The sequence below is a fragment of the Callithrix jacchus genome, chromosome 12 (genome assembly GCF_049354715.1).
Source record: "Callithrix jacchus isolate 240 chromosome 12, calJac240_pri, whole genome shotgun sequence".
In the NCBI taxonomy this organism is placed as follows: Eukaryota; Metazoa; Chordata; class Mammalia; order Primates; family Cebidae; genus Callithrix; species Callithrix jacchus.
The window spans coordinates 70384310-70411500 of NC_133513.1; the positions used below are offsets into that span (position 1 = coordinate 70384310).

The 27191-nt window shown below is 36.1% G+C and overlaps 1 protein-coding gene across 50 annotated transcripts in view; it reads left to right on the plus strand.

Annotated features, from left to right (window-relative positions):
* ANK3 (ankyrin 3) overlaps positions 1-27191 on the plus strand; it is a 541984-nt gene that overhangs the window by 508742 nt on the left and 6051 nt on the right. For 12 of the 50 annotated variants that reach the window (XM_035268308.3, XM_078345898.1, XM_078345915.1 and 9 more), the window contains 5 exons: positions 2541-2672; positions 3588-3731; positions 7319-7409; positions 11031-11409; positions 22991-23068. In XM_035268308.3, the coding sequence (XP_035124199.1) occupies positions 2541-2672; positions 3588-3731; positions 7319-7409; positions 11031-11409; positions 22991-23059 (815 nt within the window). In that variant the 3' untranslated portion in view covers positions 23060-23068. Of the gene's footprint in view, positions 1-2540; positions 2673-3587; positions 3732-6742; positions 7052-7318; positions 7410-11030; positions 11410-13378; positions 13430-15114; positions 15202-21655; positions 21740-21870; positions 21928-22990; positions 23079-27191 lie in introns of all 50 variants that reach the window. The other 38 variants (XM_078345893.1, XM_078345894.1, XM_078345885.1 and 35 more) reach the window with 12 other exon arrangements.

Sequence of the window (27191 nt, forward strand, 5' to 3'; positions counted from 1 at the left end):
ACAGGACCCTCAAAATCCTACCTCACATGAACCTGAGAAATTTTAAGTTTTATAGGTTAAGTATATTTTTTAGTGCATGGTCAAATAATAAATATTCATTATCATCACATTTAAAGTCATCTTGCATACCATTAGCAACATACATTCCATACAGTTATCTCTGTTTAAAGGGAGAATATGAAACTAGATAATAGGAAGCAATTTCATTTAATTTTTTTCCTTGGAAAGCCCTCAGCCCCCATCCACCCTCACCACCACTACCCCATATCAAACCTCCTCTCTTCATCAACCTAGTCTCTGCTCTCAGGTGTACTGCTTATGACTGGGAGCTGAGTGGAGTTATGAAAAGACAGGTGGTCTGAGTAATGTTTTGTAGGCAGTTGAGAGTTAATAGTAATTTGTTATGTATAAATATTTACTAATATCTAATATTTATATTTTAACATTGGACATTGTAATCTGAAATTATAATGGAGCAAATGTTTGTTTTGCATTATATGCTCAGAACTGTTAAGTTATTTTCCTTAAGCAAATACAGACAGTAAATTTTTAGAGATGTGGCTTAATGGCCAGACAAAAAGCCATAAACCTAAAATTCTTAGTCAGCAAAGTCAGTGTCTTTGCTCTTTATTAAGTCTCTAGACAATGGATACAGTTTTGTCACGAAGTCCTGTTGGGCAGTAGGAGTATTGCTCTTAAAATACAGAGATGAAGAACTTAAAATAGTTAACTTCTCTAAGTAGAGTTACTGTATGCTCAATGATAATTATTAAGAATATTAAGCATTTAAGAGAACAAAATTTACATCTGTCCCTAGAAACCACTATTAACACCTTATGTGCTTTTTTTTTAAAAAAAAGAACTTTTTATAATGTTATACATATAATGTAATCTGCTTTTTTAGTTGTAACTGTGGTTTTCTACAAATTAAATATTTTCTGATCTCAGTTTTAATGCATTAAAAAAAAATCCAACAGATGTACCTTATGATGGTGGTTTTCTAACTGTGATTCACATTGCCTCAGTGAGTCATAAAATCAGTTCATGCTTTGTTTTTGTTTTTAAATGGAATATTATATAAAAGAATACTGCATATTACATGTATTAAGGCTAAATTTTGCTCCATGGAGATCTGATTTTATTTATTTAAACACCACGATATATAATGTATTTTTAACTATAGGCCATTATCAAAACAATTGTTTGAAAACCACTGCCTTAAATTAACTCTTATTCTTTTGTTCAACATGTGGATTGTTTTCAGTGAACATTCATGTATGTAAATCATTGTATACAACCTTTATATATTGTCAGGGTACATTTCTAAATGTGAATCACTTGGTCAAAAGATAATGGATTTTTTTTGAGCTTCCAAATGCATTTTGCAAAATTGATGGAAGTATTTTGTAAGGGGGATAGAGTCTTGACCAATTCCTTTCCCATGGGATCATTTTTGCCTATTTCTTACTTTTTGTCATCATTTAAGGTAACACACACTTGATAAACTGTTTTAATAGATAAAAAAAAAAAAAGTGGGAACTAAGTCTTCTTCCCTTCTCTGACTTCTAAGGCAGCCTACAATACTGAGATCTTACATATCTTTCCAAAGACACGCTGCAGTTTACAAGATTGAATATATGAGTATATATGATATATCCAAGTAGAGGGATAGAAAGCTGCCTCCCTTTAATGTTTAATCAAGTAGCTTCATATCATATACGATGATCTGGCCTGGAGTCATCATATAACCTCCTGTGTGGAGTTCATGAAAGTTCAAGGCATAAAAGGTAGAATATTATGTAAATAAAAGGTACATTTCATGAAAATTGGTTAGCACAAACCCTATCAGCATCTCTTGTGCCATATACATGAATTGTATACCCCTATCTTGTAATTTTCCCAAATTGTAGAGAATTTGGCTGAATTAAAAGAATCATGCAGTATCCTCTTTGTAAACTCCAAAAGTCTTTAATTTTTTTGGAGACAGGGTCTCACTGTGTTGCCCAGGCTGAAGTGCAGTGGCACAGTCTCAGCTCACTGCAACCCCTGCCTGCTGGGCTCAAGTGATCCAACTCAGCCTCCTGAGTAGCTGGGACCAAAGGCTTGTGCCACCGTGCCTGGCTAATTTTTGTGGGTTTTTGTTGTTGTTGTTGTGTATGTGTGTAGATGGGGGTTTTGCCATGTTTCGCAGGCTGGTCTTAAACTCCTGGGCACAAGCAGTCCACCTGCCTCAGCCTCCTGAAGTGCTGGGATTATAGGTATGGGCCACTGTACCCAGCCTAAGACCAAAAATCTTTATAAGATCTCTAAAAAAAAAAAGTCTGATTATAAGTAATTATCTAAGGAAAGTTACATCACAGCCTGCGTATGATCACTACTTTGCTATGAAACCAAGTATATAAAGATTAATGCCTGAGGCTGTACTTGAGCTTGACGGTAAAATTCCTTTTTCTCTTTATGGCAATTGAGCATTACTTTTGTGAAACATGTGTGATAAAAGTAGAATATGCAATCTTAGTAACTGTCTTTCTTTTCTACAGAACTGGCAAGGGAACTGAATTTTTCAGTGGATGAAATAAATCAAATACGTGTGGAAAACCCCAATTCTTTAATTTCTCAAAGCTTCATGTTATTAAAAAAATGGGTTACCAGAGACGGAAAAAATGCCACAAGTATGCCAAAATTGTATTATTTTAACTTTCAAAATTGCATATATGTAATATTTTAGATAAGCCGACTGTTAGGTTCATTCAAGTATTGTTCTAATTTTCTGTAATCTTTAATGTAGAAAAATAAAATAAGAGTAATCATGAGGTAATAGCAAGTCTTTTGACATTATACTTGTATAATTTAGTGTTAATAGTTTAAACTTCTATTCTTCAGAAGCTCTTTGGAAAGAAAGTAGCAGGGAATTTTTTTTGCATTTGGCCTGCCTTTCTCTCTGTATCCATCAAGACTCAAAAAATAATTTTAGTTATTAAATCAGTTTCTGGGACACAGTCATCAGAAACACCCTGAAGTTACCACTATGGCTGGAGGTGGATGTACAGAGAGAAGACAGAATCATATTAGGAGAGCAAATACTTTTATTCAGCTTGGTTGGCTCTACTCTTGTTGGGTTTGGTTCTGTTGCAGCTGGGACTGGGTGGTAGTGCTGTATTTTCACAAGTGCCAACCCACAACAATGTGGAATAAGTTATCGTGGGTTTGCCTATGTCAACTTGACCTTAGAACGTCATTAAAATGCTAAGTACCAAATATGAGGATGACCTATTTTGACATTCTAAGAGGAAAGGAAACTATTTAGTTTTATTAGATCCCCTTACAACTAAAAGGAGTCTAGGTATTTTAAGGCCCATCTGCTCTGTTATAGCGGATCTACAGCTTTACAAAGTGATGATTAAGACTCTGACATCTTCCCTGTAGCAGCGAGCATTCTGAGTCCTCTGGGTGGGGAGATTGCAGAGATGGAGTAAGAAGGAGATAAAATGTCAGGAGGGTTGCAAAAGCCATGCCTTTGTGTAGATATTGTGCTGATGGAAAGAGCCGAATTTAATTGGGTTTTCAACCTTTTTTCTCCTTTTCAGCTGATGCCTTAACTGCGGTCTTGACAAAAATTAATCGAATAGATATAGTGACACTGCTAGAAGGACCAATATTTGATTATGGAAATATTTCAGGCACCAGAAGTTTTGCAGATGAGAACAATGTTTTCCATGACCCTGTTGATGGTAATTGAATTTAGTGTTCATATTTATTCAATCATTTGATAAAATTTGTAAGTGCAGTCAGACAAGGCAGTCACTTAAAACCAACTAAACTGTGATTTGCTTGACTTAATTTCTCATTTTCACAGTATTTTCTCTGCCACAGTCTGCAAATAAACACTCTGATAGCAGAGCAAACTTGGTAAATATCTCTGTTTATATACAATCTAAATCATGAAGTATGCAAGCATAAGGTATCTGAAAGAGTTGGTATTTCTAATATTTCACATGACCAAATGGGAGAAAGTTAAATATCTAGAGAATGGATTGCTTTTGTCACTTTTAATTTTTATATTAACTCCCTCAAACTAGTTACCCCTTTTGTTAATATATAGGTAAAACAAATGAGCCATTTTTATCAAATAAGCAAGGTATTGAGTAAACTGTAGGCAATATAGTATACAAATTGTAAGGTAAAATGGCAATTTACTGTTGGGCACCAAGTGTTTAAATATGCACTGAAAAAGACTGACGTATCATACAAATAAATGCTTTAGTTATTTAACATTTTTTTTAACTTCATATGCTGCCATTTAGTCTTTGGAAAAACTGCTTGATCTCTTGTATATCAAAGGCAGCATGATTTCTAATTCAACCAGCATAGATGTTACTACTAATGATTCCTCTTTCACATTAGCTTAATTTATATAATAATCTTGTCACTTTTTCCTCATTATGTAAATTGGTGCTTTTTTTCACTGAAGTATTAAGAAAAACATAATAAATAGCATACTATGTTTTTCAAAATAGTCCTGCCTTACCTTCACAAATGAAAATTTATTCCTACAATAAATTTTTGTTTTGTTTTTGAGACAAAGTCTTGCTCTGTCACCCAGGCTGGAGTGCAGTGGCATGATCTCAGCTCACTGCAACCTCTGCCTCTTGGGTTCAAGCCATTCTCCTATCTCAGCCTCCCGAGTAGGTGGGACTATAGGTGTGCACCACCACACCAGCTAAATTTTCATATTTTTAGTAGAGGCAAGGTTTCACTGTGTTGGCCAGGCTGGTCTCAAACTCCTGACCTCAACTGATTCACCCATCTCAGTCTCCAAATGTGCTGGAATTATAAGCATGAGCCATCCCAGTGAGCCTCTACAATGAATTTTGAGTAGAAAATTTGATGATAGTGTGGAGGCAGGAAGAGGAACTAGGAATCTTTTTCTACTATTCCGTTTTTAAACTGACAAAGTTAGACTAATAAGAGTCACTGACTTCTAATTAATTTGTGGAAAAATATCTCAAAATTCTTAGAAAGTTTCTGCTTATTAAAAAGTTTAAGTCTGGCTGAGCACAGTCTGTCTCTTAAAAAAAAAAGGTCAAGTCAACAAAAAATTTAAAGTATACTTGTTATCCATGTAACAAACACAATGGGTAATAAAGTAAAAAGCAGTTCTTTTTAGGTTTATAAATACCTTATACCATTGGGAAAATGCTCCCTTTGAGCTATGTCTTATATGCAAGGCCATGTATTGGTAACCAGATGTTTTTTGCACTACATAAATGTAGATCATCATATCAAATTTTAAATTACTGATAAGTTATAGTTTATACATTCTTCTATTTACTGGGAAAAATATTTTTTGAGTGACTAATAAAAAAGATCACCAGAACATGACCGAAGTAGTTGATGGCCTTGAAAGCTTAATTTAATTTGAACATTTTTAAATTGGAATATCTTCTTAAAATACAGTCACAAGGGCTTTTTGTTGCTGTATCTTAATATTTTTATATTCCTTGTTCAAAATTTCTTAGGGAAATTTGGAAACATACATATGAAGTAATTTCACTTAGGCAGATTATAAACCTCAGCTAATCTTAGCCAGCTTTTCAACAAGAGTCTGGTTTACAAATGACCATAACTGAAAAACGTTCACTTACCTATAGCAACTTGAGTTTACAACAGCAGCTAAGTTGGTATTTACCTTGGACTGATGGAAAGATTAGACTTTCATTTTGTAGACCAACAATTCAGAAACTGTGCTTTGTTGCTTTTTTCCTGTCTCTCCTCTTCGTTGAACTTTTATGAAACTTCCTTTCCTCACCATGACCAGACCGTTGTTGACTATTCTCTCTGCCAAGGCAGAAAAATGCTTCCATAGCCCACACAGCAACGTTTAAAATGAGGGACTAGCTCCCCCCTCCCCTTTTGTGTAGGCTGGTTAATAAACTCTGTGTTTCGTAGCATTGTTGTGAATATTCAGAGTGCTCCTTGCAAATGGTTTTCCTACTATCTCTGTTGTGTATCATTTCTCTTTATTTGATTCGTGGTTCTGAGTGGACCCTACCACCAACTTCACCAAGACCTTCATGTACACCACAACCCTTTCATCTCGGTCGTATCTGTTTTTGTACAACACCCAAAAACTACATGGAGTCTTTTAAACTTGGTGTGTTTTTTAAATCTTCTTAACATCTTTTTAAATTTTATTTTCCCAGTGCTACTGCTCTAAAACTAAAATCATTTCTTTCCAAATATTAAATCCATTTTTCTTTGCTGTAAATTTCCTGTGAAAGGAGGACTAGGTCACATTGCTCCTACATACAGTTCTTAAAATAAGTTGTAGATAATTACAAAAACTGGTTTCTTGTGGCTTGCTGTATTCAGTCCACCACAGTATGAACTTTGCATGCTAAATATAGCAAGATAATAAGTATCTCATATAATGACAACTAACTTTATGTTGGATTAGTCTGCATACTTTCGATTAGTGTGCATATTTAAGTTATTGTATCATAACTGCCAAAACTGATAGAAACAATTGATATCTTAACTGGTATTCTATTTTATTGGAGTTTGCACTAGGTTTTTAATTTCATAGTGTTACATTTAATTGAACTAAACTGATAAATTTATCGACATTAATCCGTAATTCATCATACATTTTCATGTCTGATATAATTTTAGTCATTCCATGTGTTTTTGTTTCATGTATTCTAATTCATTCCAGTCAGTCCAAATGTACTGTCTTCCATAGGTTATCCTTCCCTTCAAGTGGAGCTGGAAACCCCCACAGGGTTGCACTACACACCACCCACCCCTTTGCAGCAAGATGATTATTTTAGTGATATCTCTAGCATAGAATCTCCCTTTAGAACCCCCAGTAGACTGAGTGATGGGCTAGTGCCTTCCCAGGGGAACATAGAGCATTCCACAGATGGACCTCCAGTCGTAACTGCAGAAGACACTTCCTTAGAAGACAGCAAACTGGAAGACTCAGTGCCTTTAACAGAAATGCCTGAAGCAGTGGATGTAGATGAGAGCCAGTTGGAGGATGTATGTCTGAGTGAGTATCCTCAATACCTCGGAAATTTGGCTGGGGCCCCAAAAGATGTTAAACCAGCACAGCCTAGAAAACTAGGAGTAAGCTCTGCTCAGCAGGAGAAAGGAAAATCTGGTCCTGATGAGGAGATGACGGAAGAGAAACTCAAATCTCTATTTGAGGACATTCAACTTGAAGAAGGAGTAGAGTCTGAGGAGATGACAGAAGAAAAAGTACAGGCTATTCTTAAGCGTGTTCAGCAAGCAGAACTGGAAATGTCTTCAATTACAGGTTGGCAGAATGAGACATCAAGTGGAAACCTAGAATCGCCCGCTCAAGCTCGAAGAATAACTGGTGGGTTACTAGATCGACTGGATGACAGGTATGGCTGTTTCAAAAAAAAAAGGAAAGTGAAACACAGGTTACTTGTTAGAGTTTATCTTAAATACATGCTTTTTAGCGGTGACTTCTAAATTACCATTCTAGTTCTGGAATAAAACCTGCTTTAAAGGTCAGTTCATTCTGCTAATCTGGAAAGGAAAGTTAATTTAAATTCAAATTAAATTCTCAAAACTATTGAGAAGCTGAAATAAAATACAAGAAAATTTACATACATGCACAGGATTTAGATGTCTTTACTTTAGAAGACTATGGATGTCTTTACCTTAGAAGACTATTCTTTTCTAGTTTATTACTTGTATGATTCTTTCAATATAGCCAATAATTATTGTTCATTTAAAATAATCAGTAAGATAGGCAATCACCTGAGGCCAGGGGTTCGAGACCAGCCTGGCCAATGTGGTGAAACCCCATCTCTACTAAAAATACAAAAATTAGTCGGGTGTGCTGGCATGTGACTGTAATCCCAGCTACTCAGGGGGCTGAGACAGAATTGCTTGAACCCACAAGCTGGAGGTTGCAGTGAGCTGAGATCACACCATTGCACTCCAGCCTAGGTGACAGAGTGAGACTCCGTCTCAAAAAAATAAGAATAATAATGAATGAAAGTCCATGTTGTTTAGAAATATAAATATTTCTGTTTTTTCCTAACTGCAAACATAAATATGCTCATTATAACACTTAAAATGCAGATTAAACAAATCGATATACCCTGTCACCTACCAATAACATTTTGGTGGGTTTTCTTCTATGCACAGTTTTTTTAATGTCTTAATGTAAAAAGTGCAGAGAAGCAAAAAGAAAAGCCATCCATTCTCCTACCATACTAGGAAAAACTGATTTTACATAACCTTCTATTTTTCTACATGAGTCTTGTTTTTCAAACAGGTATATGGTTTTTTATACCAAATGTTGCCATGATAGACATTGTCTTTACCCAAAATAATTTCCTGGTCATGAATCTGGTTAATTCTTATACTGGCCTTGCTCTAGAAAGGTGAGAGTGTAGAATCTGAGGCATAGGTTCAAATCCCACCACCATTAGGTATGCACTTTGTGATTTTGGATGAATGTCTACACTCTAAGAATGTCACTCTGATTATCTTTAAATATAAGAATACTACTACCTTTTTTAAACAGATTTATAGATAGAAAATAATGTATCATGTCTACAGAATGACTGACACAAATAGTAATTTCTCAGTAGCACTAGGTATTATTTTTATTTACATACACATTAGACTAAAATATATTTTACTTCAATGACAGCTAGATAAACTTTGGTTGCACACAAGAGAACTTATATTGTTTCATAACCAAATTTTACTTTTCATGTCATTAATAAGCTTCTTGCTCAATAAAAATTCCCAAAGAGGGAGCTTACAAAACTACTTTTGAAAATTGGAGGCATGAATAAATTCTGTCTACCGTGTACAAAAGAGACAGTTCCAAAGAAGACAAACAGTACTAATTTTGATGTGTATGTTCAGATCTAGTCATACAACTTATAATTATATATCAGGGAATAGATATAGGAAAGATGTTCATTATTAAACAGGCTGAAATTCCTTAATTTATATAGGCTCTGACAGTAAATTATATAGAAAAAACACCAGTGAATCCCCTGATTCCATAGAAGGAGGAAAATGCCAGCCACTTTGCTCCTGTTATCAGAATATGTAGGCTAGGAGAACTTAGGTAAGCAATGTGGACTGGGGAATAGAAAATTAAACCAAAGTCATAAAGCTATATATTACAGGATCCTCACAGTATGCTTGGATTATTTATCCTGACACAGAGAATAGAGTGTGCAATGGATATCTTTTAAAAATAAGTTCAGATAATCAGAATCTGATTTAAAGGAATACACACACATATAAGTATATATTATATATATAAAGCATTGTATTAGTTATTGCCTAATAGTGGTAATAAGCAAAAATGCTAAAAATAATACATAAGCTACAAAAAAAAAAGTAAAAAACAGTCTATACTGAAACTTGTCAAAAACTTAGAAGTCAATTTAAAGGAAAGCATTGGAAAGGAAAGGTTTTTTTTTGTTTTTTATTTTTTGTTTTGTTTTGTTTTTTGAGACAGAGTTGCCCTCTTTTTGCCCAGGCTAGAGTGCAATGGTGCGATCTCTGCTCACTGCAACCTCCGCCTCCCAGGTTCAAGCGATTCTCCTGGCTCAGCCTCCAGAGTAGCTGGGATTACAGGCATATGCCACCCACCCGGCTAATTTTTTGTATTTTTAGTAAAGAAAGGGTTTCTCCATGTTGGCCAGACTGGTCTTGAACTTCCGACCTCAGGTGATCCGCCAGCCTTGGCCTCCCAAAGTGCTGGGATTACAAGTATGAGCCACTGTGCCTGACCAGGAAAGAGTTTTACTAGTTAAGGGAGAAACAGTTCTCTCAGTAGGTAGAAAAGGGTGCACAACACTCAAATCACTTGTGAGATGAGCAGAGTTAAAGAGTAGAGAAAAATGAGATTCAAGTAAAGGTATTAGAGTTGGAAAAGTGATGACAGGATTCATGACTGAAAACATACACTAAGAATTGGAATTTGGGGTTCTTGGGATAATACCACAGTCTTGACCACAGGAATTCATTTTGTTCTTTTTGGAAGACAAGGTGCAATTTTTTGTACAGCAGCTCAATCTTTGCTCACTGCAACCTCTGCCTCCCAGGCTAAAGCCATCCTCCCCCTTCCGCCTCCCAAGTAGCTGGCACTACAGGCATGCACCACCGTGCCCTGCTGCTTTTTGAATTTGGTTGGTAGAGACATGGTTTCACCACACCCAGGCCAGTCTCAAATTCCTGGGCTCAAGGAATCCTCCTGCCTCAGCCTCCCAAAGTGCTGGGAATACAGGCAAGAACTTCTCCACTGAGCCTGGCCAGCAGTTGATTTTTTACTGGTGATGGAAAAGCATTCTGAAATTTCTTTTTTAAGATTGGTAGGCTTAGACCTCTAGGTATGTCCATGAACCTCTCGGGATCATTGTCAAGATGCTCGAATTCAAATAGCTGTAGAATTGCAAGTTAAATATTTAGATGAGAGCATGGCTAAGCACTTTGGCAACTGAGATCTGGGGGATGTCTAGAAGCTGTGTAGCACCTCCTGACACCCACACCCTTGAGAGCCCCTTACATTTTATTTTTTTATCTTGAGACAGAGTCTCACTCTGTCACCTAGGCTGGAGTGCACTCACCTAGGCTGGAGTGCAGTGGCTCACTACAGCCTCCACCTCTCTAGTTCAAGCAATTCTCCCACCTCAGTCTCCTGAGTAGCTGGGATTACAGGCATGCACCACCACTCCTGGCTAATTTTATTATTTTTAGTAGAGGTGGGGCTTCGCCATGTTGACCAGGCTGGTCTCGAGCCCCTAACCTCGTGATCTGCCCGCCTCAGTTTCCCAAAGTGCTGAGATTACAGGCATGAGCCACTGCGCCCGCCACATTTTAAATCCAGTGGCCACATTTTTCAAACTTTTCTATTTTATGCCTTCGGAAGTAGTTTAAAAACACAGTTCTTAAAGCTTTAGAGCTTCTGAAACCTATATTCAGGCATATGTTGCCATTGTAAGTTTGCAACTTTTCTTTTACAGCCCTGACCAGTGTAGAGATTCCATTACCTCATATCTCAAAGGAGAAACTGGAAAATTTGAAGCAAATGGAAGCCATACAGAAATCACTCCGGAAGCAAAGACAAAACCTTACTTTCCAGAATCCCAAAATGATATAGGAAAACAGAATACTAAGGAAACTCTGAAACCAAAAATACATGGATCTGGTCATGTTGAAGAGCCAGCATCACCACTAGCAGCATATCAGAAATCTCTAGAAGAAGCCAGCAAGCTTGTAATAGAAGAGACTAAACCCTGTGTGCCTGTCAGTATGAAAAAGATGAGTAGGACTTCTCCCCCAGATGGCAAGCCAAGGCTTAACCTCCATGAAGAAGAGGGGTCCAGTGGGTCTGAGCAAAAGGTATGTCATCTGCTCATCCAGTAGCCGTCATTGAAATGGAAAGTATTGATTACTTCTTTGGATTAATCTTGTAGCCCAGGGTGGTGGTGGTGGTTGTTTTTAACCATTTCTAAATTATAAATGTGTGAAATTGTAGCACTAATGGTGGAGGTAAAGAAAGTACTGAGTAAAACACATAAGTAAAAAACAGTTCTGAGTAGAATGTATGACATTTGATCATACCTTCATTCATTGTGAAAGAAAAGGGAATAAATATCTGTTTAGCCATTTTTAGGAGAGACAAGAACCAGAGAGACATTAAGAAACTAGTTCAAGATCCAGTATTTTATCTGGGATTTAGGTTTCCTAACTCCTATTCCGTCTTCTTCCTCATGGGAGGAAGATAATCATTCTGATCCTTTCTGATTCCTTGGCATAAACAGTCTATAGCATCTGACTCATTTAAGTTCTATTCTGTATGGTCTGTGGTCTGAAAGGTGTTTTAAAAATTAAAGAGATGAAATTCCAAGCTAAAATGAGGTGAGTTTACAGCAGTTAAAAATTTAAAGTTAGAAATATCATTTTTTATAATGTTTTTTCTTTTTTTTGAAAGAAAGAATATAATTTTTATATCTAAGTTGATGATTGTCTTAACATGTGTTTCTAATCACTTTAAAACCTTACTATGATGAATTTGCTTGCTTTTCATACTTGTTTTTGTGGTACCATCTAATAGGTTTTTTTTTGAGGTTTGCTATTTTTAGATATAAGTATTTTGAACTGAAATTATGACTCATACATGGATATAAGAAAATAAAAACCCGCTCTGTTTCCTACATTTTTTTACTGCATTTTATTCTCAATTTTTATGTCTTTTCAACAACTCTGCAATTGACAGAGATTGAAAGTTATACATCTTTGGAATAGTAGCATTTGCAGTTTTTCCCTGAGACATATCTAGTTCACTGAAAACCTTACTTTAGTGTTTTGGGAGGAAAAAACAAGTCTTTTCTAAAATAATGAGTTCAAGATTGATTTGAGGTTTAAGACTTTTAGCAAACTCTCAATCGCTCAGGAGCTAATTATCAGCTTATCAGTAATATCCTTTTCCTTTTCCCTTCTGCAGACTATGTTTGACTATTTTCATGCTTGTTAGAAAGGAGAGTAAAAGGAAGTACAGTTCTAGATCATCTGGTTTTTTTCCCTGTTAGTTGCTTTGATACAAGATTTGATGGTGGTAATCAATTGCTTAAATTATATCCTAAAATAATCTCTAGCTCATTTAGTAACTGCCGTCACCAAATTTTATATTAATGGTTTTGTTTTTGTTTTAAGCTCTTTTAAGTCTTTTTCAGGCCTTTCTAAACTTCTTCCTGACAAATGTGGTTTTGAATATTGATTTCTGTCTTTGACTTGACTCTTAGTGTATTTTAGTAGTGTGAGTTTTAGATAAGTTTCCTATTAAAATGATCCCACAAAATATAGAGAGAAGCAGTAACATAGTGGTATTTTTCTTGTGAATGTTCTGCAAAGGGCTGTTAACGTTCTAAAGGCAAATTACTATACAAATACATATAAACACTGCTGTGTGTATACATGTGCATATGTATGCACTATTGGAAAACCATATTGGCCATTGGCATAAAGATGGTTGAAAATTAAGTTTTAAACCCTGAGTGGAAACTCAGCTGAGTTTGTCAGTAAAGGAAAATAATTTACGATTAGAAAACATTTTCCAGATTTCTTATAAAGGAGTTTGTGCCTCTGCTATTGGTTTCGAGTCCTATTCTAATGCATAAAGATTTCATGACCATAAAAATCCATAATGGAATTAAAGCTTCTAGGAGACATGAACCTGACCTCACAAGAAATCCACAAAGATGTTTAGGATGTGTCATTTGTGGCTATACCATAGTATAATAGCAACCAACTAGGTCATCTGATGTATGATCTCAGAAAACAGCCCCCTTTTTATCCTCCAAAAAATCAGGTCAAAAGTCCGGGTGCGGCTCTTACACGGATGACTGCCTGCTGTTATAAGGTAAAACTCTGCTATTTTCCACCTGTTTCCATGCAGTGGCCCATAGCAAAGGAGTATTGAGAAAATCCCATTTGGTTTCCTTGTTTTCCCCTTTACCAATTCTTAGACAATTCTCTAAAAGGTATCTGAGCCTGAGATTCTACTTCCATCTGCACTTTAAGGTTAGCAAAGACTCCAGGGAAAAAGTGGAAACTGAAACACTGGCCCAGTGGCCACTTTTTTAATATATAAGGGGGTGTTCTCACATGATTCTTTGTGTTTGTTTTAACCAGATATTCTTCTACTTTCGAATTCACCCAGGTGAAAATGTTTCCCCAATTTAAGATGCCATGTACGGATAATTCAGACTCAGTTTTCCCCTTTGCCTCATCCAACCCATTAATCCTAAAATGCTGACTAATAATTATTTTCCTTCATCAAAACAAATTCCTTTTACTCCTTTCTGCCTTCTTGAGACTTTGCAGGGCTTCCTCCCACAATACTTAGATCATACTACGTATCCTAAATTTACTGTCCTTTACTGAAAAATTCAAAATATTAATAGCAAATTTCACTTCTTTTAAGCATAGTGGTTATGATTTCCTTTCAAAACCATATTGTTCATTGGAGCGGTTTGTTGAGATGTAATTCCCTACAAAGTCTAGGCTGATATTATTGTTTAACATTTGAAAAGACTTGTCAAGTTTACTGTTGGTGAAAAAAATGGCCTAGTTTATTATCTATTCAACTAACTTTTCATAAAGCATTTTATCTAATAGCTATACCTCCTATAGCAATTTTATTTTGCTTCCACTTAAGAAAAAAAAACAGAATTCATTTTTCCAATAGTTGTTAACTAAATTCCTGTCTCTAGGACTATTAGATTTAACATAATGAATTAACTTCAAAGACAAAATAGCAGAATTATTTTCATAGTTCCACCATTAAAAGTTAGACTTATAACCACTCAGTAAATACTCTTCCCCCTGGCATCTAAGTAAAAGCTAAAGATACTTTCTCTTTCAAATTATGAACTATTTGCCCCTTGGTAGTTTTTCCTAATTCCTACCTTTATTGCCTAAAAATTAACATTTTTTGCAGTAACTATATTCTTGTTACTATTTTATAACCATACTCTTGTTCTGTTTTATATCCGTTCTTTCCAGCTTTCACGCATTTATTCCTTCATTCACTTGAATAAATTCTTTCTTAGTACCAGTTATGTGTTACATAGCAATTATGCTGTTATTAATCTCTTGATATAAATATATGTGCCAAAATATGCTAATATAAATACTTTTTTTTTGTAGATCAAATGAAATGTGGCCCAAAAATACAAGGGTATACGCATTCATGGCAGATGAATATAGATCTAAAACTAGTTTTAAAAGGAATATGAATGATTAATTGTAGTTTCTGATGCCAAAAAGGCTCCATAATTATTTTTTACTAATTTATAACCAGCCTGATCTTTACCTGTACACACACACACACACACACACACATATCTACAGAGTAATTTCACTTAGAATCCGGGTCAAAAATATTCTTCCACTTAATTTTTTTAAAGACTCTCACAAATATACATCATTATTTTCCTTAGTTGGCAAAAAAAAAAATCAAGTAGATGTAATTCTTTTTGATTTCCCTTCTCAGAATATTTTTTAAGTGTGATGGTAAAATTATACTAAAAATGCATTTATCAGGATTTGAAAGACAGTGAGAGTGATTCAAGCTCAGAGGAAGAACGGAGAGTCACTACCCGAGTTATTCGCCGGCGTTTGATTATAAAGGTATCCTGTAGCTGGATCAGTATGTGGCATTGCCTTCCTTGTGGTTTTGAAATGTCAGCATGATTGATAATGCAGTGGCTTTGTGTAATTGTTTTGCACACTTGAAAGCTTGTAAAAACAACAACCAAAAAGCAAAGAAGCCATGTTGCGTGGTATTCTGTATAGGCCTATTTCATATGTGGCATTTGTAATTTCATTTGAGGATTCTTGGCATTCGCATCCTGCTTTCCTTGAAGAAGTGTTATGTGAGTGAGCAAAGACTCTACCTTGGTGACACAGTAGTTCATATCAATGAAATGTTCAATTGGAACCTTAGAAACAGTAATAAAGTGTGAGGTAACATAAAGAAGAAAGAAAATGAAAGAATTAAAAGGCTTCCTTCTCAGTCTCAAATTCCTACTGCCTTAAGATTTTTTTAAATGAAAACCAGTTCTTCATAAGCAATCAGTGGCTGAGAGTTTGAGGTTCTATCCTGGCATGGATATATGTGACACAATGCAAGTCAAGTAAAGAACAAAATTCTGAAATAGGTGTTTCACTTTACTAATATATCAAAAAAAATCAAGCTGTATTTTAAAGTATAGGAGTCAATTTTTTTGAAAAAAGGAAAATATTAATCCCACCCTATTATGGCACAATCGTAAGCACTGTTAATAAATATTCTTTCTTTCCTGCACAAAGATCTGTTGAAGCACTGACCTTATGCATAGTAAGATTCCACAGAATCCTTCTTGCAGTCTGCCACTTGTTTTCATTACTTCATCATTAGAGAGGTCTTTCTTAGTGTTAGAATAATTGAGCTCAAAAAACTAGAAAGCCATTTTCAGTGCACAGACTTTTGAATATGATCCAAATAACTTGAGGCTTCTTGGTTAGTGCTCTAGAGAGAATGAGGAAGAGAATATCTATTGAAAACCATTTATCAAACTTATTATCCAATCCCAAAGTGTCAAGAGACCCAACAGAAAGCAGAAAAGTTGGCACAGGTGTCAAAAATTTCTTAACCCTTCTGCTTTTCACTTTTCGTGAAGAAACTCCATAGAATATGCCCTAATGTAGTTTTTCTAAGACTCTGGAAGCATTAAGGAAGAAAATAAATCTTTGTCTACATGTTGAGAGTTATCCTGCAGATCAGTGGTAAGCTCAATAGTGTTCCTTTAAAACCCATGAATCATGTCTTTGAAAATTCCATATAGGCAAGCCAAATTATTAATTGCTGTCTAGCACATTTGCAAGTATTCAACCTGCTATCTATAAAATCCTCATAATCAGTCACCTAACACATGTTCTGTGGGATGGGATGGGGGAATGGTTGATTCAGTTTTTCTGAGTTTTTGCTATTCTCATAATCAGTGACTTCAAGAAATGATATTTCAAAGTGAAATATCTAGAAAAAGCACACAGTGCTTTAAACTTGTCTTTTATGCTTACAATAGCACATACTAATGTCACATCTAAATCCACCACATTTCTTTATAATAGCTGCCCATGATAGGAGCTGACTTTCTTCTATCTAGGACAAAAGAAAATATAGCCATGCGAAAAAAGTGGAAGGCAGGGGATAAAGAAGTTTTTCTCAGAGAAGACAAAAACAGTACCTTCAAAACATCCCAAATCAATAAGAGCTATTTCTTTTGGTCTTCCAGAATTCTAGACATGCACCAGCAAGTTAGCTATTAAGTAATTTTCTTAGAGTGAGTTATCTGTTTTTTAGCTTAAAATATGATTATAACATATTAATACATTTATTAAGAACTTAGGTTTAAAAGACAAAAATCCACTATAATGTTGTACTATTCATAAAACAGGGGAGTCTGTATTCTCCCCAAGTACTTCTTGAAGTTAATGTAATTTTAGAGAGATTGAGTGGAGTCATCAGAGAAGAGGTTTTATAACTGAGGAAGGCATTGTATAAATAATTGGATCACCTACAAACAAGCTTGAGAGATATCTTTCATATGTGATGAAAAAACAGAAGCTAAAAAATAGTCATAATCATTATTGGAAGCTATAGGTTTAACAAAAACACTTTATAAATTATTTTTCTGTTCAGATATTTGGAGCAATTGCAAAGAGTCACATTTCTGTTTCTTTTCTCTTTACTCCATATGTTGCAATTTTTCTAATGGAAAAGAGCTCGAGGCCTATAATAGTACATGGTAAATATGACACAGGAATCATCTCTGTCAAAAATATAAAATGGGAATGTAGTGCCTAAATGGGTCATTGAAACTGAAATTACTGTTTCCAAGAGCTCAGAACTGAAGATTGGAGATAAACTGATTTATTCAAAATGACACAGCCAGACAGCAGCAGCTCTGGGACTAGAACCTAACCCCTAGCTCTCTTAGTAAAGTGCCTTTCCACAACACTATACAATTGGACCTCTATAGCTGGGCATTCCAGATGCACAAATTCAGTCTCAGATCTAAAATATTCAGAAGATAAAACAAAAAGCAATACAAGTAAGAAGCAATGTAGTATAACAACTATTTATATAGCATTTACATTACATTAGGTATTATAAGTAATCTAGAGGTGATTCAAAGTATATGGGAGAATGTATGTAGGTTATATGCAAATTCTACACCATTTTATATCTGGGACTTTGGCATCTGCAGATTTCGCTATCCTCAGAGGTCCTGAAACCAATCCATGTGGATACTGAGGAACAAATGTATTTCTCTTCCATAACAAATAAGGATTATTTTGCTAGACTAAATCAGGTATTTGGCCATTCCGACCTTTTCAGCAGCACAGAAGAGGGCAGCATTGGGCTGTCATTCCTGGAAATGAGGCTGGAATGCTGGGAATTTGACCTACCTCATGGATGCTGTCCAAACCTGGACTGACCCAGCGTAATTAATACTGTTTGCCATAGTAAGCCCCCTAGCACTTAGTATCCCAGTTCTGAAAACTATTCTGGGGTTGTTTCATCCCTCCCAGAGCTACCTCTGGTTGGGAAGTATCTCCCAAAGGAAACAGTATGTATGCTAAGGATTGGAATGCCAAAATCTGGGCAAATCTGTCTTCTTAGAATTCCATTTGTACAATAAATGAGGTGATGGTGATTTTTCTCTTGACTTTCAAAAAGGATCCATTCTTTTTCTATGAAGTTTTAACCTTTTTTTGTTTTTTAACATTTAATGTTTCCAAATTCCTATAGAATGAGTCAGGTTAACAAATTATCCCATTTGTCATGGGACTTAAATAAATATGCTGATAAAATTTTAATCTCTATATAATTTGATAATATCACAAGGGTTTCAAATGCTTAGAAGCGATTTAAATTACTAACCAGTCCTGAGTTTATCTTATTTGCTAAGCAAATCCAGTGACTGCAAAGGTAAAAAACTTTAAACCAACACACAACCAGACTATTGTAAAGTTTCATAAAATTCAAATAACTGGATTTTTACTATAAAGTACAACTGCATTTTTATTTCAAATTGTCAACATTTTTACTGTCTTTCTAAATAAGAGCTTACATGTATGTTTCCCCTAAATCAGGTAGTTTAAACCTATGGTAAGCTCTATTCATTTGTTCCTTTTCCCAGAGGTAACCACTGTTCATAAGCTTTGGATTGTTTTTACACACACATAGAAGTATAGATAGTACATGTACAAACATCCTCAGCTAGCTTTCTCAGAATATAAAAATGGGTAATACTATTCATATTGCTTAGTACTTGCCTTTTGTTAAATAGATCGCAACAATCCTATTTTTGGACAATTCAAGTTTTAATGCATACATCAAAGCAAATAGGTACATTTCATATTGCCACTCTTCCACTTTTTTCAAAAATTCACAGAGAAATAAAAGTTACAAAATGCAGTGCTTCTAGCAGGAGTTCAAAAGGAATTACAGGTAATTTTCATTAGGGCAGTCACCGTAGCGGAAAATGTTAATACCACGTGTTCTATAATTTTCCTTTATAATCTTCATGGGGAAAGGATAGAGGGTTTCCAAGAATATTGTCGACAAGACCACGGGGACAGTTTTGTTTACTTAGAAGTACAAAGTGTTTTCAAGAACTTTAAAAACTCATTGAGATTCCTTTTTCCCATTGAAGAGAGGCCACAGAGCTCTCTCCTAGGTAACATTTGGTCTCTATATATTTGACAGAATTAAAGATGGATAAATTTTTTCAAAGCATATTTTATTACTCCTTACTGTCTTCCCTATCTATTTAATCAACTCCTATCTAATCTGTTCCTCCTGTTTATTTTGGCTTATTATTTATAAGTAGGGTTTTGCTTTTTGTAAGCCTATTACTCAGTCAATATACTTGTATGTAATCACTATGCTTATACATACGCCTACTGCACAGTCATTTCAGAGACTGTCCAAACAATTTAAAAATTAGCTGATATCTTTTCCCACAAAAGGATTCAATTCATTCATTACCTGCCCAGTAGGATACCATTTTAGGGACTTTCTTGGGTCCAATTATCTATCGCTCGAAGAACTGGACATTTCCAAAAGTTAGCTCAAAAATATTTGTCATTCATGTTTAAACTATAATGAAAACTTTCATCACTTTTTATTGGCTTTTTTGCTTTCTTTATGACTTCAGTTTTGAAATAAAATTTTGAGTTTATTCCAAACATTTGAAACCACCAACCATAAAAAATACAAATAACACTCCCATGAAAAACTTGTTGTAAATTTTAGTGCATTTATACAAGACCTCTACATTTTTCCAGTATTTTTATTTTCCCCTCTCTTCACTGCGCTGATTCAACTTGTTATAAGCAAGATTGGGGATGCACTAAAAAAGAGCAAGAAACACTTTATGTTCATTCCACGTGTATACCATAGTGAGGAAAAACAAGTTAAATGTCCCACTCATTGTGATGAACTATGCACCCACAGTCTGTAAGAACACAAAATCATTTTGTAATAAGAACAAAGAATGAACAAAACTTCGTTAGCAAAACAAGTGTTTTAGTCTTTATTCTGTTATTTTGAAGCACAACTGCCTTTCTGCTAACTGTGACATATGGCAATCACTGAATGTTCTCGCCACTGGCTGGCACTGACGAAATTATCAGAGCCACTATCTTTTCCATTCCAGTAACACAAAGAGTTAGAATCTCACTTTCCCAGGAAGGCAGCTATCTTTGTGATTGGCCATTTTCCCTAAAACAAAACAAAGCCACATCTGTACACTGCCAGGCAACATTATCCATTTCACCTTTTCAGTAAGAAGTTTGACTGATAGATCATAGGTTCCTGAAACAAAAGTCCATCCTTAAGATGTTTATCCTTGTTCTCCCAAATATAAGTGGCACAAATATAAGTTGAACACAAATGAAGGTAATGTATTGCAGATATGGCGCTACCTTTGCTGAGCAGTGTGTCTTATGATACAATCATAGAGTTAGTGGAGAGATACTATGGAGCCATCTAAATCCACCAAGCTGTCTATGAACAGGAAAGTAGGCACCCACCCTGGGGAGTTAAGAATGTATTCTACTTTTAAAACTCAGAGTAAAACCTTTCAGTTTCCCCCTCAAAATTAGATAACAAATCAGAAAGCCAGATTCTAACTCTGTGTTACTGGAATGTAAAGGATAGTGGCTCTGGTAATTTTGTCAATCCCAGCCAATGGTGAGCACATTCTATGACTGCCATATGTTCCAGCCAATAGAGAGGCAGTTCTGGTTTAAAATGACAGAATAAAGACTAAAACATTATTATTTTGTTCTCATTCTTTTTTCTTATTACAAAGCAACTTTGTGTTCTTATGTGGGTACAAAGATCAGAAGATATAATCTTAAATTCCCTTGGTATTGATTTCATCTATTTTTTTGCCTATGGTAATGAAGATACTTCAGCGTATAAACTATGTACATATATCAGACACCGTTATTCTCACTTATTTTAAGAGTTATGAAAGATTCAGTCTTTAAAACAAGATTCTCTCTGTACCCTGAACTTTTCTCAAAATCTTCTGAAATGTATATATTATCTTAAGTGATATATACCAGAGTGATAAATGTCATGCCCAAACTAAGGTACTATCTTAGTTCAAGTTAGATAAAACTCAATCCACAAACATCTCTAGAGATTTGGTAGAACTCATGAAGAAACAGTGCTCAGAGTGAGACAATCTAATCAGAGCTCTAATCATTGGCTAAAATTTGTTTCAACACATGAAGCCTTTTGGTTTCCAGTATGTAACCGCATCCTATAATTATGTATTTTCAAATTCTTCCTTCTGGAATTTGTTGCTTACCATCACTTTTATATGTACTTGAGGTTTAATGCTTGAATGCTGTTGACTGCTGAATAACTGTCAGTGAAGGTAGGCTTTCCTCTTGCACTGGAGTAGCAAGTAGAATTTACAACTTTTTTCCTCTAAAATTCCAGAGCATGTACGTGGTGTTTGGAGTGCTGTGGAGATTTCTCCATTTAGTATGTTGCTAACTTTTATGCCACATCCTTTAGGGAGAGGAAGCAAAAAACATTCCTGGTGAATCTGTCACAGAAGAACAATTTACCGATGAAGAAGGCAACCTCGTCACCAGAAAAGTAATCATCATTCAGATTTTGTGCTTCTCTTGAAATTTAAATTTTCTGCATTAAAAACCCTGCTACTTTTGTGCTGTAGTGTCACCTCTTGAAACAGAAAAATCTCTACTTTTCACCATTGCTTCCTACAGATCACTCGGAAAGTATTAAGACGAATTGTTATCCCACAAGAGAGAAAACATGATGTGGTAATGGAGAGGGACTGCCAAGGAGAATGGAGAGGACAAAAGCTTTGTGCGCTCCCTAGAAACTGCTGCTAACAGGCTGGCATCTGCAGTGTGGCATCTTGAAGTGTTTGCTGCTTCTGACATCTTATGCATTTGATCAGGGTCAAAGAAAAATAGTTTTCTTCCTAACATTCTTTAATGTTACTTTTTTTTAAGAGTTTTCACAAAGATAAGGTCATTTATGGGGGACAGAATGTGCCAGTTTGAGGGAGAAAAAAGATAAAATCCTTGACCCTTCACCACCAAACATCTGAGCAGTGCCTCAGCCCCACCTAGGGCTTGGCTGTCAGCTGAGTGTCTGTTGGGACAGGGGTGGAGAGCACTACAAACGCACAGACTTTAAAGTTAGTATGGCAAAAGGCTCAGTTCAAGATCTGCACATCAGATCCATACATTTTCCCTTTCCAACATGTTCTAAATCTGAATTCCCCCATCCTAATCTGAGGAGGGGGTTCCCCTCTTTGGGTTTTAACAGCTCATTTCCCATGTACCAGTTAAAGAATCCCTCCAGCCAACTCCTATCTGTCAGAGAAATCATATCTGGTTATTTTTCACATGTTTCTAGTCTTTATCCTTTCCTTATTAAAAACAGAAACTTGGATAGACTATGTTTACATTAGAAAAAGTAAACGGAAAATTTATCGGAAGTAGTACATCAGAAAATTGAAAAGTCTTCTTGTGTTTTCTGTTAAGAAAAAAAGGGTGCCTTGTGAGCTGTGGTGACTTTCTTTTAGCTTACTATAGGAAATGGACAGGCTGCTCATTATTTTGATTTATCACTAACCTACTGAATTATTGTCAAGCACTTATGTTGTATTCATTTGACAGTGCTCTCTAGCTTGCCTTGATGATGCTAAACTGTGTGGTTAAGCCAAATAGATTGTATGTATTTTTGGAGATGAAGTGACAACGTGCTTTAAACTATATCATTTCTCCTATTCCAGCCTCCAAGGATCAGAATGGGACTGCTTTATAATTAAAACTCTTTCACTATGAAATCTTAATATGTACATTCCTTTTAAAGCAGGGAGAAGTTTTTAAGGTGAAAGCGAAGAAAGAAATCCGGCATGTGGAAAAGAAGAGCCACTCGTAACAGCGAACGGTCAGTCGAGGTGACGTGTGTTCATATCAACAACAGTAGGACTTAAATTCCTGTGAAACTTACAAGTTTCACTAAATAAATGATTCCGATTTTTTCCTGTCCTTTTTCACTGAATTCCAGCTTTGAAAATCAAATACGAAGTTGTTCAAGTTCTGTTTATGTTTGCATACATATAAACACTAAAACTTGACTTTGGCTTCACGGTCCGTTCACTTTCTCCTCACGAATTAGGCAGCAATTTAATTGTAAATTATGTTTGCAGAATCAAATATAAATAATGATGAGTAAAGGCTCACTATGAAATACGGTAGCCTTATGCAATCTAACAGAAAGACTATTTGGCAACAAATAATTCTTACAGATATACTCTGAGAGTTTTATTGATCCAGCCTTTCACCATTTTAGCAGAACAGCATCTGAGGTTATAATTTTGGTGGAAATAAAGTGAGTTTCCAAGTCTACATTAAATGACTGACGTATCTATCGAGTGTTTCATATAAACAAAAGGAAAAAATAGGTTAGTGACACTATTGTTTGTTAAGTTAAATGTTTAGTAAGTGAGCTTTGTTTACATTTGCCTGGACTTTTCTTTATAGGTCACATTGTTTTCCTTTACATTGTTTTCTTTCTTTTTTTTGAGACAGAGTCTCAGTCTGTCGCCAGGCTGAGTGCAGTGGTGCAATCTCGGCTCACTGCAACCTCTGCCTCTCAGGTTCAAGTGATTCTCCTGCCTCAGTCTCCCAGGTAGCTGGGACTGTAGGCGTGCACCACCACACCCGGCTAATTTTTTGTATTTTAGTAGAGACAGGGTTTCACCATGTTGGCCAGGATGGTCTTGATCTCCTGACCTCGTGATCCGCCCGCCTCGGCCTCCCAAAGTGCTGGGATTACAAGTGTGAGCCACTGCGTCCAGCCCTTTTACACTGTATTCTATGGTTTACTTTGTCCTATTTCTTTCTACTTAGCTACATTTAGAAAGGCCATTTAGGGTGGGGGGAAAAAAGTCCTCTATAGTCTGTAAGGTAAAGTAAAATCATTTCTTTAGTTCACCTACAGTCCTCTTAGCCCCACAGGTTAAAGTAGTAAGAAAGAGCAAACAGATTCTAGTTTTCACTTTCATGCATCTGCAGTTCCCTGCTTACCAGAACACTGGTATGTGGAGTGCTGAGGGAAGGAACTAGGAAGTAATGTAGTTTCACTGCCTGTAAAAATAACAGATGCTGGCAAGGTTGTGGAGAAAAGGCAACATTTATACACTGTTGATGGGAGTGTAAATTAGTTCAACCATTGTGGAAAGTGGTGTGGCAATTCCTCAAAGAGCTAAAAACACAACTACCATTCAACCCAGCAATCCTATTACTGGGTGTATATACCCAAAGGAATATAAATTGTTCTATCACAAAGACACATACACAGGTATGTTCACTGCAGCACTATTCATAATAGCAAAGACATGTAATCAACCTAAATGCCCATCAATGCTAGACCGCACAAAGAAAATGCAGTACACACACATACACCATGGAATACCAGGCAGCCATTAAAAAAGTGTGAGGTTGTGTCCTTTGCAGAACATGGATGGAGTTAGAGGCCATTATCCTGAGTAAACTAACACAGGAACAGAAAACCAAATACTGCTGTTCTAATTTAGTGGAAGCTAAATGATGAGAACACATGGACACAAAAAGGGAAACAACAGACACTGGGGCCTACTTGAGGATGGATGGTGAGAGGAGGGAGAGGATAGGAAATAGTAACTATCAGGTACTAGGTTTAGTACCTGGATGACAAAATAATCTGTAACAAACCTGCGCATGTACCTTTGAACTTAAAATAATTGTGTGTGTGTTTAAAAGTATTCGAAGCCTTTGAAGGATTTTAAGGAAGGACCTAACTTGGTCTTCTTTCCTCCCTCTCTTAAAAAACTTGAAGAGCATGGACTATGCAGAAAATGGATAGGGGGACAAGAATAAAATGAAGGTAACCAGTTTGGAGGTTATTGCTTCAGTTCAACTAAGCCATTATTGATGGCTTGGGCTGGGAAGATTGACAGCACTTGATAGATTAGCTTGTGGGGTAGAGTGGAGAAGCACTGAGTCAAAAATGACTCCTAGAGTTCTGGTGTAAGCAACTAGATGATAGAGAAAGAAGCAGAAGTGGAAGAGGAATGAGTTTTAAGAAGAGTGACAGGCATTCAGGCTTGGACTTGAGTTTGAAATGCTATGAGACATCCAAGTATTTATGTTATATACCCAAGTCTGGAGCTCTGAGAAAAAGTTGGGTCTATGCATATAAAAATGTGGGAATCGTCACAAAAGAAATGGGAATTGAACACCAGAGAATAGATGTGATTATTTAGGGAGAAAGTTGAAGTAAGCCAAGAAGGGACTTAAAAATTGAGTCCTCAAAAGCAACAGTTCAGAGTTAAAAAGATTGCCTCTGACCTCTTCCTTCCTGCAGAGCTCCAATCATTACCCTCCTTAGTAAGCACTCAGGAAGTGTCAGCTATTACTGCTAGTATTAAGAGAACCAAAAATAGAACTTTGAAGAGCTTTGGATTATGGAGCAGCAGCCAGTGATGCTAGAATACAACAGTGGGAGAAGTGTCTGAAATCCTCTGCATGTGATGGTGTCTTACACTTCAGAAACGTTTCTATTATTCCACATCACTTGTTTCTCATAGCAGCCCTAGGAAATTAGTGAAATGTATTCTTGTTCCTCTTTACTAAGGAATGAACAGTAACAGAGAGAGAGCAAAATCTCTAAGGCTGAGTGCGGTTAATGACAGGTCTGGATTTCCTGATTCTGATTCTCGGAGGTCAGAGCTATGGCCTGAATTGGTTCACTACAAATTCAGGACCCCACTCTCCAGAATATTTTACCAGATTTCTTCTAAAATAAATATAGAGTTTTTATATTATATTTTTCTTACCCTTAAAAAATCCCTATTAACAAAAGCCTTGGCTTCAAGGTAAGAGCAAGGGCTTGATGTCCAGTTCTGGCTCCACTATATATTAACAGCATAACTTTGAGCTTGCTAGTTAAAGCTTTGTGGCTCTCTTTTTGGCCAGGCACAGTGGCTCACACCTGTAATCCTAGCAGTTTGGGAGGCCAAGGCAGGCAGATTACCTGAGGTCAGAAGTTAGAGACCAGCCTGGCCAACATGGTGAAACCCACCCATCTGTACTAAAAAGACAAAAATTAGCCAGGCGTGGTAGTGCACACCTGTGGTCTTAGCTACTCAGGAGGCTGAGGCAGGAGAATCGCTTGAACCCAGGAGGCAGAGGTTGCAGTGAGCCAAGATCGTGGCACTGTACTTCCAGCCTGGGTGACAGAGCAGGACTCTCTTGAAAAAAATTAATTAAAAAAAAAAAAGCTTTGTGGCTCTCTTATCTATAAAATGGAGAAAATAATAGTACCTCACTTATTAGGATTAAATTAGCTGACCCACTTTAGAACAGTTTAGCATAAATATCTTTACCTAATAAAAATAATAGCTACAAAATTTTATTACTGTTAGATTTTTCTTTCACTGCCAAAACATGAGTGAACATTTTTCCAGTATTTTTTCCCAGTCCTTTGACTTCAGATACTTTTTAATCGCAAGTGACTAGAAAAGAACAAACAAAAAAGCTCTATTTATTGGTACTAGTGAAACAACGAAGCTACCTGAAACTGCACAGTAGTTTATTATAGTTACATAAAGTAATTAAAATTCATGTTTGGAAAAATGTCTTAGTCCCATAACTTCTGTAACTACAGAGAAGGAAAAAGAGAAGAGAAGGGAAAGGGAGAGGGGGGTAGGGAGAGAAACAGAGAACTAGAGTAAACACCGCCCTGTCCCCACTGGGCTCAGGCTTTCCTTAAGCCGTGACACAGCTAAGACTTAAAGATGAGTAAGAGTTGAACTACAAATGTGGATTTCATTAGGGACAGTGAAGCCTGAACATTCAAGGAGATGGCATTTGAAACACATTTGAAGGGTAGCAGAGGAATTAGCCACAGACGATGATCAGAGAAGGGAAGTATAAGTATAGATGGATACAAAATCATGAGCAAAGACAATGAAGTAGAAAACAATTTGGAGTTGATACCTGGCATGTAATCTAGATCCTCAAAGTGA